A 17452-nucleotide genomic window follows, 5' to 3' on the forward strand; every position below is an offset into this window, starting at 1 on the left:
ATCAAAATGTATGTAAACTCTAAAACCCTTTATGAATTTCGATTATAGTAGGGTATTCCTAGGGTTCTTGATGTTCAATTGTTTGTTCCAATCAATAAAGGAAACTTAGATCCAATAGGTTGCATGTGAACTTAGGGTTAAGTTTTTCCGCCACATATTTTTTGTAACTTATAAAACCTATCAATATTTTACTGAAACGTGAAATCAAATTAAAAATGATAAACCATGTGTGACATCTGAATGTCCATGTTGAGAACGCTTCAAGGCCCATTACATGAGAGGTAAATCATGGAACACTAACAATATTGTGGGTGTGCTAAATTTTAAACCTTATGCCCCTTTTGTGGAATTTCATACATAAACTATTAGACTATAATCACAAGTTAAAAACGTTATCAATAGGTAGAAAAGTAGTTGAAAAGTAAAAATGTTATTAATAAGCGATAACAATACACTTTTGAAAACAGTGTTGGGGAGTTTTGAGATTAACTTTATGTCCATTTTTAAAAGCTACCGATAAAGTGACCAAGTTATTGGAAAAAACGAGATGTAGATTTTTTATGAAAGAAAAATGAGTCAGATAAAGTTAGATAAGTGATAATGTCCAAGGAGAAAATGAAATTGGTAACAATGATGGGACAAAATTTGAGAAGGAAATTTGAATTGGAAACACCAGTTAAGATCTAAATTTTTAGGGTTATTTTTGTTAGACGTTGAAAAAATGGTTTTCTATGTGATCGATTTAATGATGTAACTAGGAGTTGAAATTGGCATAAAAAACGTAAGAGGGGGAACGGAGGAGATACAAAATTTGAGTTTGATGAGCTTGTTGAGCTCTTTTGTTTGTAATACGACCCTAAATAGGTGGTCGTAGGTACTTAGCAAGACGGGGGATTTCACAATTAGCTTTGCTATATAACATATGTAAAACATCAAGCTACATATAGGAATTGGTTCCATAAAAATGAATAGCTTAATGCCTAAAACAATCAATAATTTAGCTTGGATAATTTTGACTAACCGTCTTCCAACTAGAGATAAATTAGTGAATAGGGTGGTAGATTTTGAGTTGATATTATACGTGGTTTGTCATAATTAGGTGGAAAAAACAACTCATGTTTTCATTGATCGTGATATGTTCCATTTCTATTTGATTGATAATTAACTGGTTGCCGGTGTGACACTCCAGTTCCTCATACTTATTTAGTTCAACATTGGTTCTCTTGGTTGGATGCGGTTAAAGAGACATTGAATCAACGATCTTGCTTGAAAGTAGAAATGTTAAGAACTTTTTGGGTGATATGGACTTTTGGAACTCCGTAGTATTTGGTGAGCAAAAGCAAAGGAAATATACTATTTGATAGAATTGTGACATTTTCTCTTTTAATTTGTTGGTGCATTGAAATTCTAAAGTGAAAGTCAATTGGAGGTCATTGTTACAAAACCCTATATTTGCTATTATTTCCATTTATATTTTGCTTATTTTCTAGTATCTTGCTAGCGATAAATAAGATTCATATGTTCAAAAATGAAAATAATGGTATTTAAAAACAAAATATGGCTAGACTAGATATGTCTTATTTGCAGGATGGAAAACCAATCGGTGTGACCTTTATCGAGTAAAAATAAACCCAAATACCTTCTTCCAATAAATGTATGTTTATGTATGTTCATTGATTTTCTATTACTTTTATAAAAATAATTTACTTGTAATAATTACCGATCAGTGTCATCAAACATTTTAGATAATTGAGGTTTATACGAGTATCAAAAAAATCTTATGTTATGCAAAAATACAAATTAGTAGATGTGTAGTGTACAGTCGTATAAGCTAGTTTGATTTTAGACACGATTAATAATAGAAAACATGTTTTGAATATCAATATGTCTTGGTTAATTTTCGGGATTGTATTAGAAAAACTTTTTGAAATATGAAATTCGACCCTATAGCCCGTGATTGTATGAATTCACACTTGGGATAATCCAAGAAATCAATATGAAGATAGCAAGCACATAATACATTTGATTTATTTCGTGTTTTTTGAGACAATAATTCGGTAGAGTAAAAATGTAATTTTCATATAACTCTTTGCAGAACTAAACATCTCTATATGTAGAAAAGAAGAAGAAAGTTAGATTAAGTTAATTTTGAAGCAAAAAAAATAATTGTTCCCAACATTTGCATCGGTTCATTTATTTAGTGGGACCGTTGTCCCTGTATTATCACTTTGATTTATCCAAACCAAACATATACTCTGTATCTCTAAAACTCGTATAGTAGATATAATTTATCTCGAATTAGTCCCAATTATATTAAATTAAATGATAGAAACTAAAATTACCCATAATATGGATTGTAAAAACAAAGATGTACTGCTATGAAGCATATAACTACCATCAATGATATTGGTCCATTTTGATGGGACCACTAATATATATGCATAATTTTATCATGGTTCTCTCTTACAATGTAATCTTAAAAAAAACAAGCCATACGAATTTAGTGATCGACTTCTTAGTTTTGTCCTTATGGAAAATGTCTAAATAAAAAGTAACATATAAGTTTTAATTATCAAAAATATGGCCTAACACTAATTATTTTTGCATTTCATCAATCATTAGTATATTTTGTTAATATTCTGCTGAAAAATAAATTGATTATAGTAAAATATGGTACATTTGGTAAATAAAACCAAATCGATTAATAAAATATTACTTATTCAAACTAAAATCCATGATAAACAATTATCAAAACTTGAGGGTACAAAATAATATCAGTTAAAACTTTTGGACTAGTGATGTAATTTCTCTTATAAGTTTCAAAATCTTCACGAACACATATTATTTATTTTTGGGAGTGGGGGCATATATGCAGTTATACACAATATATTTTATATGTTTATATATACACACACATCTACATGTGTTAAGTCTATTCTAAAGTATTTGAAGATTGATTTCCCTTCCACTGATTCAGATTTGACTGCGAGGTTTGCTTCTTTCGCTAATTTAATTCAATTCGTTAATTTATGGTTTCGTTTTCGGATTTTAATCACCGTGTGATCATGATATCGTTGAATTTCTTCCCTTTCATTGGTTCATGTTTTTGGCTATATAAACAGTACTTCAATTAGCTCTGTTTATGGTTATGTAATGTCCTAATGATATAGGAACGTTGAAACTCTTAGAACGTGAGAGTTAGTTTGAAGAAGCTCAATTTGAATACTTAGGGTTTTGGATTTCGTGAGCTTTTCACTTTGAAGTTTGATTCGTTTCTGTGATCTAAGTAAAAACTGCTTAACGAAAATCTGGGAAAAAAGCATGGTAGTAATGTTTTTAGAGGTTGAGGTCGCGGCAAATTATGCTTGGATTGAAAGCGGACTCTAGGGCTTGTAAGTATGTTAAAAAATGGCACCTATGTTTTGGGAACTGTGTCTTCATCTGTGTGATAGGAATAAACTGTAAAAGCGTTGAGGAGCAAGAAAATCTATAAAAGGGGCATGAAATCTACAAATTGATTCGAATTTTTTCTTTATAGCCTAAAATTATTGAAACTTTTGGCAGAAAATCTAGAAAAGGAGGGGTGTGGGGTGGGGGTGTATGGCATCTGCTTTCTTCCTCCCTGGCTCTGTTAATAAAAGTATATTCTGATGGTTTTTTTGGGTATCTGAAATCATCTGTATTTGTTATGATGTGCTTTTTCTTTTGTGGCTGATGCTTAATTCTAGTCTTTGAAAGATTAAATCTGAAATTTGTATTTTACCTGTCAATGCAACTACTTAACTTTAGCCCCAATTAGACCATGAACCCCATATGAGTAGTGAGTAATATACAAGCTAGTGCACAATACTTGTTCATATACATGTATATATGTTTATATATCAGGTCCCTGTTATCATAAAAGGGGACTTGATGTGAGATAAGTGATTGAGGGTATCACATATAATCAATGCAATTCAGCAATTCTTATTCTCAACTTCAAATGCAATGTGTTTGTATTTTATCTTTTACTTCTTGTGTAATAGTATCATCTATCAACACTATTATCTTTACAAGTCTTTTGTCAATACTAGATGCAGAAAGAATATCAGCATGTATTTTGATCTCATGTGTGTGCGTGTGTTTATTTTTAGGTTTATTTAAGTACCCATTGTTGTTGTGGGACCATGATAAAGGAGAATGGGAGTAATGTCCAAGTTACACATGGTGGAAGGATTCGGCGTCGTAAAGGTTCAAATGAGGTAACCATGCAACTATAATTGACTAATGATATAAATTATATAATTACATTTACAATTTATAACAAGTAAGTGCCTGGCTTCTTTTTCTTCATTAAGTCCTGTATGGATAAAGTGGCTGAATGGGTAAATGATGTATGTCTGGATAGAGTGCTTGTCCATATAAAGTTTGTTTCTTTTCAAGCCATTTGAACTAGACTAAATGACCCTTTTATCCTTACATTACGAACAGGTAAAGGCTTAGTGTCTTAATACATTAAAAGGCAGGTTTTTTTGGCTTAACCCATTAAGTCATTCTATCCGGATTGAGTAAGAAAACAACCATAGATAGCTGTCAAGATTAAGTGCTCAACTCATTAAGCCATTAAGTAAAAAAGAAACAGGTTCTAAGACTTATATAAAAGTTATAGATTTTGAGGTTTATCTGTAAAAATATCAGGTTCCAGGTGATGTAGGCCAATCAAATGGAAACAACCACTTGCTTGTAAATGATCAAAATAAGTACAGATCAATGTTGATTCGTGCTTATTCAAGTATCTGGATGATTGGTGGCTTTATATTTGTTGTCTACATGGGGCATCTTTATATATGGGCCATGGTTGTTATTATACAAATCTTTATGGCAAAAGAGCTCTTTGGGCTACTAAGAAAAGTAAACGAAGACAAACAGCTACCAGGATTTAGGCATTTAAATTGGTAAGAAAAATACTTCATTTTAATTTTTAACAAAAACCCATATTTTTATTCTATTTAAAGATTCAAGATTATCAATTCTTACTTGTTATTTATTTTCAGGCATTTTTTCTTCACAGCGATGCTATTTGTATATGGTCGCATACTTAGTCAACGCCTGGTCAATACTGTCACAACAGACAAGTTTTTATATAAAATAGTGGGAAATCTTATCAAATATCATATGGTTACCTGTTATTTCCTTTATATAGCAGGTTGGTGTTATAACCATTATCAGGAAATTTACTGGAAAAACCATTATATTTTGGGCAATTTTTTGGTTCTCAACGACTTATACTTTTTTTTATAACATGTCAAAATGGTTAATTTGGAAATTATAAAACCTGATATAACAAAGTCAAAGAGTTTAATTTGGAAAAAAGTCTGAATCTTTTATGGTTTTATTTGGAAAAGTTAAGTATTAGTGGTTAAACCGCAAAATTACCCAAAATGTAATGTTTTTTTTTTGGTGTAAATTTGGCCAAAATTATTTTATTTTTTTGTTTACTAAAAGTTGATGTATATGTTGTTGGTTTAGGTTTTGTGTGGTTCATTCTGTCACTAAAGAAAAAGATGTACAAGTATCAGTTTGGGCAATATGCATGGACACATATGATCCTTATTGTGGTTTTCACTCAGTCCTCTTTCACAGTAGCCAATATTTTCGAAGGGATATTCTGGTAATTTTATTTTAGTATATTAATGTTTTCATATGAGTTAAGATCCAACTTTCTTACATAGATAATCAGAATGAATAAATTAATTGTCACACAGGTTCCTCCTTCCTGCATCATTGATTGTGATCAATGACATTGCTGCTTATTTTTTTGGATTTTTCTTTGGAAAAACACCTCTGATTAAATTATCACCAAAGAAGACATGGGAGGGATTTATTGGAGCTTCTGTTACAACAATTATATCTGCCTTTGTGGTGAGCAAATTCTCCTTTAAATTGTGGAATACATTTACTGTTATTATGTAATTTGAAATGATGACATTTTGTGTACCCTTTGTTATGTGCAGCTTGCTAATTTTATGGGTCGTTTCCATTGGTTAACATGTCCCAGAAAGGTAGCTTAATTTATTTGTAAATCACTTTTTGTTTTAAAAAGTATATACTTTGGTATGATGGAATCAGGGATGGAATGAAACATAAAAAAAAACTTGTTTGTTTTGCCTGATGGGATGGAATGTGATTCCTTTCATTTTGTTAATTTTGAATTTTTGATTCAGGGGTGTTCTTTTTCATTCCATCATGGAATGGAATGCAAAATTGCAACATAATACATTTTTATCTGTGTAATTTTTAATGACACAGAACAAAAAAAATATCATTTTATTATAAGTTATAACTTAATTGGGTTTTAAAGAACTTTTATGTTCAGTTTCTTATTGTTGTAAAAATAAAATTGTTAAATATAATTAAACTAATATATAGAATAGCATTCAAATTATATATTGTATGTACATACTACATATAACATAAAAATTCATAATAAAATCCATTCCATTCCTACGGGCTAACCACACATTGTAACAAAATGTAATGACTAATTCCATTGCAGCATACATTCCATTCCGTCCAACTCCAGCCAAACACACCCTAATTATTATTATTATTATTATTCAACACATTGATTTTATAAATTGTTGTGCAGGACCTATCAACTGGTTGGCTCCAGTGTGACCCTGGCCCACTTTTTACACCAGAGACCTTCATTTTACCTGGATGGCTTCCTGAATGGGTAACATAAACATGAATAGAATTACCAATTCCATTCCTTCATTTCCTAGTTAGAAAATTATACAGTTCATGAAAAGTTTGTTTTTTCCATCATTTACACAAATGAGAGAGGATCAGAACATTGAACAAAGATCAAATTCCTTCATTAAGGGAATTTCTGAATTCCAACAGAAATCAAAACACCGGAATGGAATTTGATTTTTTTTTCTCTCTCCCCCCTTTTCAGTTTCCATGGACAGAGATGCAAGTTCTACCAGTGCAATGGCACGCATTGGGACTTGGACTTTTTGCTTCAATTATTGCACCTTTCGGTGGCTTCTTCGCTAGTGGTTTCAAAAGAGCCTTCAAGATCAAGGTCCATAATCTATTAATCTCTACATTTATTTTTATTTTATAAAATCCAAACCATATTATATTATTATTATTATTATTATTTGTAATTACCTAATTTAATTTATTCTCTTCATTTGCTATAGGATTTTGGGGACAGCATTCCTGGACATGGTGGAATGACAGACAGAATGGATTGTCAAGTACGTCCCATTAAAAATTCAAAACATTTCTTTATTTCCATATTTATTTATTTTTAATGTTAAATGCAAGAAAAGAAATAACAACTAACTTTGATTTACTCATGCAGATGGTGATGGCTGTCTTTGCATACATCTACCATCAGTCATTTATTGTAGCTCAAAGCGTATCAGTTGGGATGATTTTTGACCAGGTATATGCTATTTATAAATATATTTTAAAAAAAATAAAATTAATTTGTATTAAAATAATTATTGTACTAATGTAAATATTTGTATTCAGATTGTGATGAATCTGTCATACGAGGAGCAAAAGGTGTTGTACAATAACCTAGGACAAATACTACAAGACAGGCAGTTTGGTGAATCTTGAAGAAGATAACAATTACATTTTTGATTTGTACTATGTTTGACTTTTGTTATGATCGTTTTTTGTGGTATTGCATCATATCATACAATACATATACATATATATGCACATGTGTATAGTGGTTGGTTGCTCTATCCCTTCTTTAAAAAAATGTAGATGGAAATGGAATCAAACAAACACACATGTATCCATCCCATTATTTTTGTATCATTTTCAACTTTTCTTACTTTCTCTTTTTAATTTATACTATCATATATTATCAATCAATGTAAAAAATTATGATCCTTCTCAATTCATCACCCTTTTCATTTTAACTATTATCTATTTCACTCACCGAGTCAAGTCAATTACATAAATCATCCATATTTGAAATCATTCTACATGTAAAAAACCAGCAATTCATATTCGTAATTAGGTTTCAATGAGGCATTCCAACAATTTATTCCCTTCTTCTACTACCCTAACAACATACTCAACTACACAATTCCATGCAAAATAATCAGGAACAATTCCCTTTTCCACCATCTCCATAAACAACATCAACCCCTTATGCAAATCCCCTCTCTTACAATACCCATCAATCAAAGGACTATAACTACCCGAATCCACCTCCCAACCTCTTCCAATCATATCCTCCAAAAATAGCATAGCACTTCCAACTTTACCCTCACCACAAAGCCCATTAATCAAATCCCCAATAATCAAAACATCAGGAACATAACCACATGACACCATCACATCCACAATCTCAAAAGCATCTCTCACCATGTTTTCTTCACAAAACCCTCGGATCAAACTTATATAAACAAGAACACTTGGGACTCCACCTTCTAGAATCATCTCATCGTATATCTTTTTCGCATTTCCCATTCTACCCTCCTTGCAAAATGTTAATATCTCTTTGCTTCTATCAACACTTCTCGGAAATTTTGTCCCCATCTTGGTTAAAAAGTCATGAGCCGAGTCAACTCGGTTTGCTTTATAGAAACCATATATGATGCTGTTATAAGGACTTATATGATTTAAAGAACCACTTTTACTATCCTCCATTACTTCCAAAATCTTATACCCATCTTCTACCCTTCCTTTTGAACAAAACCCACGAATTAAAATATCAAATGTATCAAAATTCCAAATGACCCCGACCCTTTTCATCTCATGAAACATATCAAGAGCCGAATCGAACAAACCCAACTCACAAAATCCATATATCAAAGAATTATAAGTGTCTGCATTTGGAAGGATACCCTTCAACTCCATCTCCTTTAAAAACCTATGTGCAGCCTTTGGTTTCTTGACTTTACAGAAACCCTTCACAAGAGTGTTGTAAGCCACCACATCAATCTTGCCACCTTTCTTCTCTACCCTTTCTAAAACCTCCACTGCCTCCATGGCACGATTCTTGTTACATAAAAGTTCCATTATTTTGGTTATTGTGATGACATCAGGGACAAATCCAAGATTGAAACACTTTTCTAAGATCACAAGTGCTTGAATTATGTTATCTTGTTTACAGTATGCGGTTATTAAGATATTGAAAGTGACACTGTTTGGATCTACTATCTCTTTCATCAAACTCCTGGCCCTTCCTACCCCAAGTTTCCCATTCTTGCAAAGAGCATGGAGCAAGGTGTTGTATATGACAGTGTTTGGGGGGATACTGTTTTTCTTCATGAATTGTAAAAGCTTAAAAGCATCTGATATGCGATTTGTCATGCAAAGTCCCTTTGTTAAGATCCCGAAAGTGTACATATCGCCTTTAACACCACAAGCCATCATCTTGTGTCTGTAAAAGCCTCTGGCTATGTCAATATCTTCCTTGACAAGAACATCGAGTATTGAGTTGTAGATTTTCAGGGTAGGTTTTTCTTTGAATCTTGAAACTAAGTCAAGAACATTGATTACTTGTCTGACCATTCGAGCGTTGCCTAACCCACGGATGATGGTTATGAAAACAGTATCGTCTGGGGGTGAGCCGATTGAGCTGGGCATTTCATCGAGCAGTTGGTGGATGGTGTCGAAATGACGAAAAGTACAGAGCTTGTGGACAAGAGCTCTGTAGGTGGATTGGGTGTGGGTGAAATGGGGGAGTTTGGACGCCCATCTGAAGGTGTTGAGAGCTTCGGATGCTGACTTTTGATCTAATATGAGGTGGGAAATCTGGTCATGGGTGGGAACAGGGGAGGTTATCGGAATGGATCTTGATTGGGTGTTGTAAAGTTTATGATTTCTTTTTGACCTGAAGAAGATGGATAGATTCTTTGACGAATTTAAGAAAGAGATCATGAATATATCAAATTCAAACTGAACAAGAGCAAATGACAACCGAAGAGGGAAGAATCCTTAAAAACTAAAATTCAACTCGTCATATGTTCTAGTCTTATTTTTATACAAATAAATTGTTGGAAAATGATCATTTATTGAGATTAATCCATATGTGACTTTACAACACCTGATCACATGGAATAACTAAGTCAAGACGACGACTCTTTATAGTCTATATAATAGTAATACGTATACTGTATACATACTAAAACCATGTCTACATTCATCAAAGTGTCATCATTTTCCTCTCCAATTATCACCTTTTTCCAAATTAATCTCATGTCAACATTTTCTCCACATTTTAACAACATTCAAAATTCATTATAAATCAAACGCTCATCTGAAATTCTTCTCCACATAGTTTAATTTCGAACAATTAAGCTTCAATTTTTGTAAAGTTCGATAATTTTTTTTTTTGAATGATGGATTTGTTTGATTTGGTCAATTCGTTCATCGAGAAAGGCTGCGGCGTTGTTGTTGATGAAGAAATCGGAAGAATCGACGACGATCATAATCCCTATGACGATGAAGATTCTGATGTGGTGGAGAATACGATGAAGGATTCGCTGAAGAGATTATTTGCATTTGAGAACGGTGATGAAGCAAGAAGAAAGACTACATTAGAAGTTCAAAAGGCATGGCGGCGCGTGATCGAAACTAACTCATCGCCATCGTCGCCAGATCTAAAATGGCAGCTGATGACTCAGCTACGTCACCAAGGTTTCGACGCCGGTACACCTTCTTTCCTTGTGATACACTTTGGCTACCATTTTCATTTTTCTCCAAAGTTGAAGCTCTAAATTTACAATATTATCCCTATCCCACACATCATTACACCAATACTCCGTTAGATTTACGATTTCAAGCTCTCGAGAACATGATTTTCGATTCAGATTTTCTTTTTTTGGATATTAAATTTATAATGTATTATCGAACTGTAGTCTAATCAATGGTAAACTGAAAAATTTCAGTTGAAAAATATGTCAAAAGAATACCAGAATGTATATAATGTTTTTGATATTTTTAAGATAATTAGTTTGAGTTTAATTTGTGGGATGTTGTTAAAATATTAGTCATTTGTAAAATATTTTATTAAAATAAAGTTATGAAACTCATTTGACCCGTCTATTTTACCATCGCCAAATAAGTAAAATACATTTTGATTATCATAAAATAAATAGAGTGTTTTTTAGGCAAAATACATAAAAACAACTATATTTTGACTATTCTGTGTTTTAACCATTATACAGCCACCTAAATTTGATAATTTTTCTATATTGACCGGTTTGACATATAACATTAAAGTGGTTATAATAAAACGTTTTATCAAAATATAGTGGTTTTAATGGAATACTTAGTACCAAAGTTTGATTTTAATATTTTCACTAAAATGCTAAATTTCACAAAATTTTATATTGTAACAATTTTAATCTTATATATCAAGTCATGGTATGTCAAAGTGGTCCACAAAGAAAAACATTTTACACTTAAGTGCTTTTGTTTGACGAAACTAAAATACAGTTGTTAAATCTCAAACTTTGACAAAAATTTATATAACTTTTATGTAATTTGTCTGTGTTTAAACAAATTGCATATGAATATATAGGACTCTGCAGATCAAAATGGAAAAGGAATGGCAAGGTTCCATCGGGGCGTTACGAATACATTGATGTTAATATAAATGGGACCCGCTACATGATTGACATATTGATAGCAGGAGAATTCGAGATAGCAAGGCCAACTAAATATTACGTTTCATTGCTCGATGTTTTCCCTCAAATTACAGTCTGCAAAGTCATCGAGTTCAAAAAAATCGTAAGAATGATGTGCGATGCGATTAGACTGTCTATGAACCAACAACAAATGCATGTACCACCATGGAGAAGACATGAGTACGTGCATGCTAAATGGTTCGGGTCTTATAAGAGATTTACTAACACCTATTCAACTAAAAGTATTACAGACTCGAATATAGATAGCAAAAAAGTTGTAAGTTTTTTGTCATTTTCGGAACAAAATTGCTATTGGAGTCGAAGAGAAGAGTTTGGTGGAAGGGAATTTTGTTTGAAAGTTGGTAATTTGACCATGGTTATGAATGGACCAACATAGCATGTTAATGTAATTTTTAGGGGGTAAAGAAGTGAGTGTGTAGTGTAAAGAAGGGTAAAGTATGGATCTAAAATGATTATTGTGATTTAAGATCATAACAATCAGTTTTTAGTATTTAATATAAAGTGATTAATTTGATTTTTTTTATTAATTATGTTGGGAAACCACATGTTAAGAATAAGTAATATTTCATCATAAAAAGGTTTAATGTTGTATCTAAGAATAGATTCACAATAAATAGCCATTTCTTAACCTTAAAAATACATATATGTAGTTATGTACCGTGTTTGAGAAATACAACATAATAACATTTTTTTACTAATTTTTTTAATAAAAGAAAAAACTTAATTTTTTTTATTAGCTGATGAAAATCGATAAATCCCGTAAGAAGGGTGAAACTTTTTGAAAAATGATTTTTATTTTAATCGTAAAAATGTGAATTTTTTTATTAGCCGATGAAAATCGTGGGTGGAGACGTAGAGTATTTGGCATGATATTTTGAGGATACGTTGAATGTGGTAGGAGGGATCACTATCGACGGCTCTTATTCACGGCACCACGGAATAGTCTACATCTGCCCGTACCTGATATTTACCAATATATAAAACACTGATACAAAAGTAATATTAGAGAGAGAGAGGGACCACGCCTAATTTGTATACGGAGAAACAGAAAATCGCCGACCAATCTCCGACCACCGATACAACCACCGACGATCTGTGCTAATAAGTCATATATGGAAGGTGTTGGAGCTCGACTCGGCCGATCCTCGACTCGCTACGGACCGGCTACCGTGTTTACAGGTCCGGTAAGGAAGTGGAAGAAGAAGTGGATCCACGTAACGCCTACCAACACATCCGCAGCCTCAAACAATAAGCATCATCATCATCAACATCAATCTAACGGAAGCTCTTCTTCTAATGGCAATAATAACAATGCCTCAGCCTCTCATCTTTTGCTTTACAAATGGACGCCAATTCGTCAAACTCATAACACCTCCGCCAACAACAACAATAGCAATGGCGACGCCAACGAAGACGGTGGTGCCGCCGAAGTGGACGAAGAGCCGCCCCGCCGTAAGATGAAATACATTCCAGTACTTTTCTATCACCTCTCTTCTGAATTTTTGTTTTATTTAATTTGACTTTGTTCGATCTAAACTTTAGCTTATGTTTGTCCTTATGTGTGTATATATAATATATTATATTTGAAGAATACGTGGATCTAAATTTGAAGAACAGCTCAATGCACATATATCTAGTTGATATAGAATAGAGTATAAATTCGTATAAGAAATTGAATCCAATTTGTACATGAGAATCTGTAGCCCTAGCTTAAGTAACAGCAACTTGTAATCCAAATTGAATCCAAAGTGCACATCAGAATCAATTTCCAATCCTTTTTTTAAAGTTTAATCTAATAACACAATCTAAGGTTGCTATGATTATAGAACCGTTTTAACTTTTTTTGTTTACTTTCACTTCAATTTGAATTATCAATGGTTGCCAAAGTATGTTGTTATTGGGGGTTGTTTTATTATGGGTGATGGTTGATCAATGATCAGATAGCTGTACTGGAGGAACAAAATAGTGAGGAACCAGAGGTGCAGGCTGATGAAGATAAACCTAAACCTGTTGAGAGTGACTCACTTGCTGCTCCAGATGATGAATCATCTTTGAAGAAGGAAAAACCTGACATCAATGATATGCCAATGGAAGAGAATCAGGTAATGTTCTGAACTCAACATATTGTTGAAATTCAGGGAATTGAAAATGTATTCTCACTCCTTTGATACTGTTTCAGGTTTCTGAGAATATTGATGTAGAAAGGGAAGACCTGAACAAAAGCAATGTGGGTTTAAGCTTGAATTTAAATGAAGGTGAAGGTGAAGGTGAAGGTGAAGGTGATGGAGATGGAGATGGAGATGGAGGTGAAGAATCTGAAGAAGCAAAAGATGAAACTAATGATGATTGATTGATTGGATAGAGTAGAGTGAGTAAAATAGGTACACAGGATGGATGATTTGTTTTTTAAAAAATGATTTTACTAACTCAAAGAAAAGAAATGATTGTGAAAAATTCTGGAAATGAAATTTTATCAAAAGTGATGAACTTTGACCTTTTTTGGTACTAAATTGGTAAATTGTAGGATGTGTGAACTTTTGACCGAATCCAAGTGTTTCTGGACTCGACTTGAAGATTTTATTGGAGGATTTGATCCTCTTTTTTTTCTTTTGTTTATAAGAGAAATGAAATTAACTTGTGATCAAAATACAAGGAAAATTGAAGATTTTATGTATGTGAGGATTTGATCCCACATCAAAAGTTGACTGAAAGAAATGATAGATGTGATGTATTTAAAATGTAAAAGGAACATAGAAATGATCCTAAGATGCTACCAAAAAAATGACATACTAAATAAGTTTATAATTATTAAAACTACAGTTACATCTTAGTTGATCGTTTATAAGTTATAACAAAAATTCAAACATCAGTTTGTATCTAATCCAATATGCTCATTATTGTAGTTTGTGTATAACTGACATGTGGATACTTGAGAATAGACAGGAATTGGAATGTGAAAGTGTACATAGGAATCAGAATATGGAAATGTATTGAAGAAACCTTTTTTTTAGTTGCTTCCTAATTTTTTTTCTTGAGTTTCTTCTTTTTTGTTCTTCATTTGGTTTTTAGGATTTTTAGGGTGTGACAGGTTTCTTGGTGGCCGAAGCGAGAAAAAAATTTCTATTGTTTTTACTTTACCTTTTAGTCTTTTATGACTTAAAATAAATATGAAATAAAATTGAAGGTAAATGGGTTTTAACCTATTGACTGAATTCATATTTTGATGGAATTGTAGGATCGAATTGAATTCTGATTTCACGATCCCAAATGTGATCTTATGCTAAACTCAATCCTATTACAATATAGATCATTTTTTATAGGTATGTTTGTAGGATGAATTGAAATCTTAACAACATTTCCAAGTAGATAACCAAATAAATCGTTGTATATCTAAGGGGCAGGGATAGACCTATGTGGATGTTACTAGCTACTATTACCACTTAAATCTTTTCAAGAACAGTAAAATATTTCGATTTTTTTTTTTTTGAAGTACAACTCGAAAGTAAATTGGGCAGCTTTTTAGTATAAACTAAAAAAGCCTTTTAAAAGGTTTACTTATAGCCCAACCGAAAACAAGCCCAATGTCCAATCAAAATGGCCCAAGTGGTTTAATAGGCCAGTGAGGTAACTGAGATTGAGGTGGGAGCTTCTGGGAAGAAAGAAACAAGGCGCTTCTGTACTTCACCCAATCGCGATTCACGCCCCTGTCAGAGACTCCGCCCACTCCCGTCTCCCAGCGCTTTTTCCGGCCGATTGCAGCGCCACTGCCGGCGTCTGGTAGCTCCACACCTCCGGCGACTTCCCTCTCAACCTGAAAGAATGAAACAAGTAAGCATTGATTATTTCAATTATTTGTCATTTTTTAAAACTTGAAATTAGCAATTAGGGTTAGTACTTAGTTATTACTTTTTGTTGCTTAGTACTTAGTTATTACTTCCCTCTCAGGTTTCAATAATGAAACAGGTAAACATTAAGCAAGTTTAGGGTTATTTCAATTGTTTGTCATTTTGATGAAAAAACTTGAAATTAGGAGTTAGGTTTATCTGATTAGTTATTACAGATTTCTATTTTATTTTGGGCAAGTTTATCTTATCTAATGTTGTCTAAAAACGCATGATAAGGTGTGTATTCTAATATTGTTTAAAATTTGTTTATTAAAGTTTTTAACTTTATGTTTGTTCATGTCAGAGTCATTTAAATGCACTAATTCAAAGTCTAAATTGTCCACTGTTTGTTACCCACTTTAGATTTAGGAATAGACAGCTACAGTTTAAAATTGTCCAGAAGGTTGGTGATGAGAGAGATGAAAATGTAAGATTGGAATTAAAGCTGGAGAAGATGGATAAACAATTTTTTAGACATTGTAACTAATACTATTCTGGATGTTGGCAAACAAAACCTGTGTGTGTCATTGCTTTCCCAAATCAGGAGTATTATTATAGGCTTATAGCATATTATATATGATAATGATTATGATCATATTATATAGCAGTTTCTTTCTATTAATTCAAACACTATATTCAATTAATTTATCCAGTTAATAACCAGACCTTGTTGTAAACTGTAACAGCATGCAAAAGCCTGAGTTTTGAATAGAATTAGAAATCATCATGGATTCACAAACCCAAAATGCATCACTACAACGCCTCCAAACTGTCGAAAAGGTAATATATAATAAATAATAATGCATTGATTGATTGTAATTTTAAAAATGACAAGTAGTTTAACAAAAAGAATTGATTTGTTTTCAGAGGATTGTTAGAGTATTGGAACTTGCTGGTGGAGTGATGGAAGAATTCTCAAATCCTAGTGGACCGAGGAAGGAATTGGTCAACAATCACTGCAGTGAATTCATGCAATTAATCAAGGTTTTCTTTCACATTTCTTCTTATTTCTTTTTGACTTAATACCGAAAGTCAGTGAAATGATTGATGCCTCATAAAGTCTTTTTTAACCTTACTACACAAAAACATTATTAGGATATACAAGTGACATTAAGGGAAGAAATCAAGAGTGCATGCGAATATCGTCCATTTGAGAAGTGTGATTACATAGCAAGAATATCAAATGAAATATGCTGCCAAAAAGTCCAATATGTCCTTCAAAAATTGGATGGAATGACAGAAACAGTCGATGAATATCATCATGCAGCCTGATTTTTTTTTTTTTTTTTTTTTTGAATTGGTGGCATGGAGTAGAATTTAAACATGAAATCTGATTACAACACTGTAATGTTTGTCAGTTTTGTTTTGTCAAATCGCTTGTGTCTTTTTCTATATTTCGCACCAAATGCAACAAGTAAAATAATAATATAAAATGAGGGTAAAATGGTAATTTTACAAAGAGTCAAACCATTGATTGTCATCATTTCTCTCGTGCATCCAAAACAATGCACATTGTTGCTTCATATTCATCCTTGCCATGTTTTAGTGTTATAATTTTTTTTTTTATTATTTAGTATGTGACGTACATATATTTCTAGACTCAAAATGTCACAAAACTTTGGATGAAATTAGATGAGATTCACATATTTATCCAATAAAGTTAACAAGCATATATTAAAAAGTCTTAGATGAGATTCACATATTTATCCAATAAAGTTAACAAGCATATATTAAAAAGTCTTGTAAATGTTAATTTTTATAAGAAAAATATATTTTTAATACGTATTTAAAATATTATAACTTTTAAGGAAAATGGTTTTGGAAGGTAATTAACTTTTAGTAAGTTCATATTTGGGTAACTATTATTTTTTCTACGCCTCTAAGTAATAAACTTTA

At 32.2% G+C, this 17452-nt stretch overlaps 5 protein-coding genes across 5 annotated transcripts; 4 read left to right on the forward strand and 1 right to left on the reverse strand.

Moving 5' to 3' along the window:
• Window positions 1–2841: 2841 nt before the first annotated feature.
• Window positions 2842–7840, forward strand: LOC111891023 (phosphatidate cytidylyltransferase 1). Its single transcript, XM_023887110.2, has 12 exons — window positions 2842–2990; window positions 4134–4241; window positions 4678–4934; window positions 5034–5185; window positions 5509–5650; window positions 5745–5901; window positions 5994–6041; window positions 6629–6715; window positions 6941–7069; window positions 7191–7247; window positions 7355–7438; window positions 7528–7840. The coding sequence occupies exons 2-12, from the start codon at window positions 4167–4169 to the stop codon at window positions 7615–7617; spliced, it is 1278 nt and encodes a 425-aa protein (XP_023742878.1). The 5' UTR covers window positions 2842–2990; window positions 4134–4166; the 3' UTR covers window positions 7618–7840.
• LOC111891022 (pentatricopeptide repeat-containing protein At2g17525, mitochondrial) lies at window positions 7529–10070 on the reverse strand. The gene has a single exon (XM_023887107.3). The coding sequence runs from the start codon at window positions 9898–9900 to the stop codon at window positions 8026–8028; it is 1875 nt and encodes a 624-aa protein (XP_023742875.1). The 5' UTR covers window positions 9901–10070; the 3' UTR covers window positions 7529–8025.
• Window positions 10071–10211: 141 nt separating this feature from the next.
• Window positions 10212–12195, forward strand: LOC111891024 (uncharacterized). The gene is made up of 2 exons (XM_023887111.3): window positions 10212–10671; window positions 11546–12195. The coding sequence occupies exons 1-2, from the start codon at window positions 10359–10361 to the stop codon at window positions 12046–12048; spliced, it is 816 nt and encodes a 271-aa protein (XP_023742879.1). The 5' UTR covers window positions 10212–10358; the 3' UTR covers window positions 12049–12195.
• Window positions 12196–12576: 381 nt separating this feature from the next.
• On the forward strand, window positions 12577–14167 carry LOC111891025 (uncharacterized). The gene is made up of 3 exons (XM_023887112.3): window positions 12577–13144; window positions 13613–13774; window positions 13852–14167. The coding sequence occupies exons 1-3, from the start codon at window positions 12785–12787 to the stop codon at window positions 14020–14022; spliced, it is 693 nt and encodes a 230-aa protein (XP_023742880.1). The 5' UTR covers window positions 12577–12784; the 3' UTR covers window positions 14023–14167.
• A 1027-nt stretch (window positions 14168–15194) lies between these two features.
• LOC111891026 (mediator of RNA polymerase II transcription subunit 11) lies at window positions 15195–17006 on the forward strand. The gene is made up of 4 exons (XM_023887113.3): window positions 15195–15500; window positions 16243–16336; window positions 16424–16540; window positions 16652–17006. Exons 2-4 carry the CDS (start codon window positions 16283–16285, stop codon window positions 16826–16828), a joined length of 348 nt encoding a protein of 115 aa, XP_023742881.1. The 5' UTR covers window positions 15195–15500; window positions 16243–16282; the 3' UTR covers window positions 16829–17006.
• The last annotated feature ends 446 nt before the right edge of the window (window positions 17007–17452 follow it).

Source organism: Lactuca sativa, chromosome 7, assembly GCF_002870075.4.
Source record: "Lactuca sativa cultivar Salinas chromosome 7, Lsat_Salinas_v11, whole genome shotgun sequence".
NCBI lineage: Eukaryota > Viridiplantae > Streptophyta > Magnoliopsida > Asterales > Asteraceae > Lactuca > Lactuca sativa.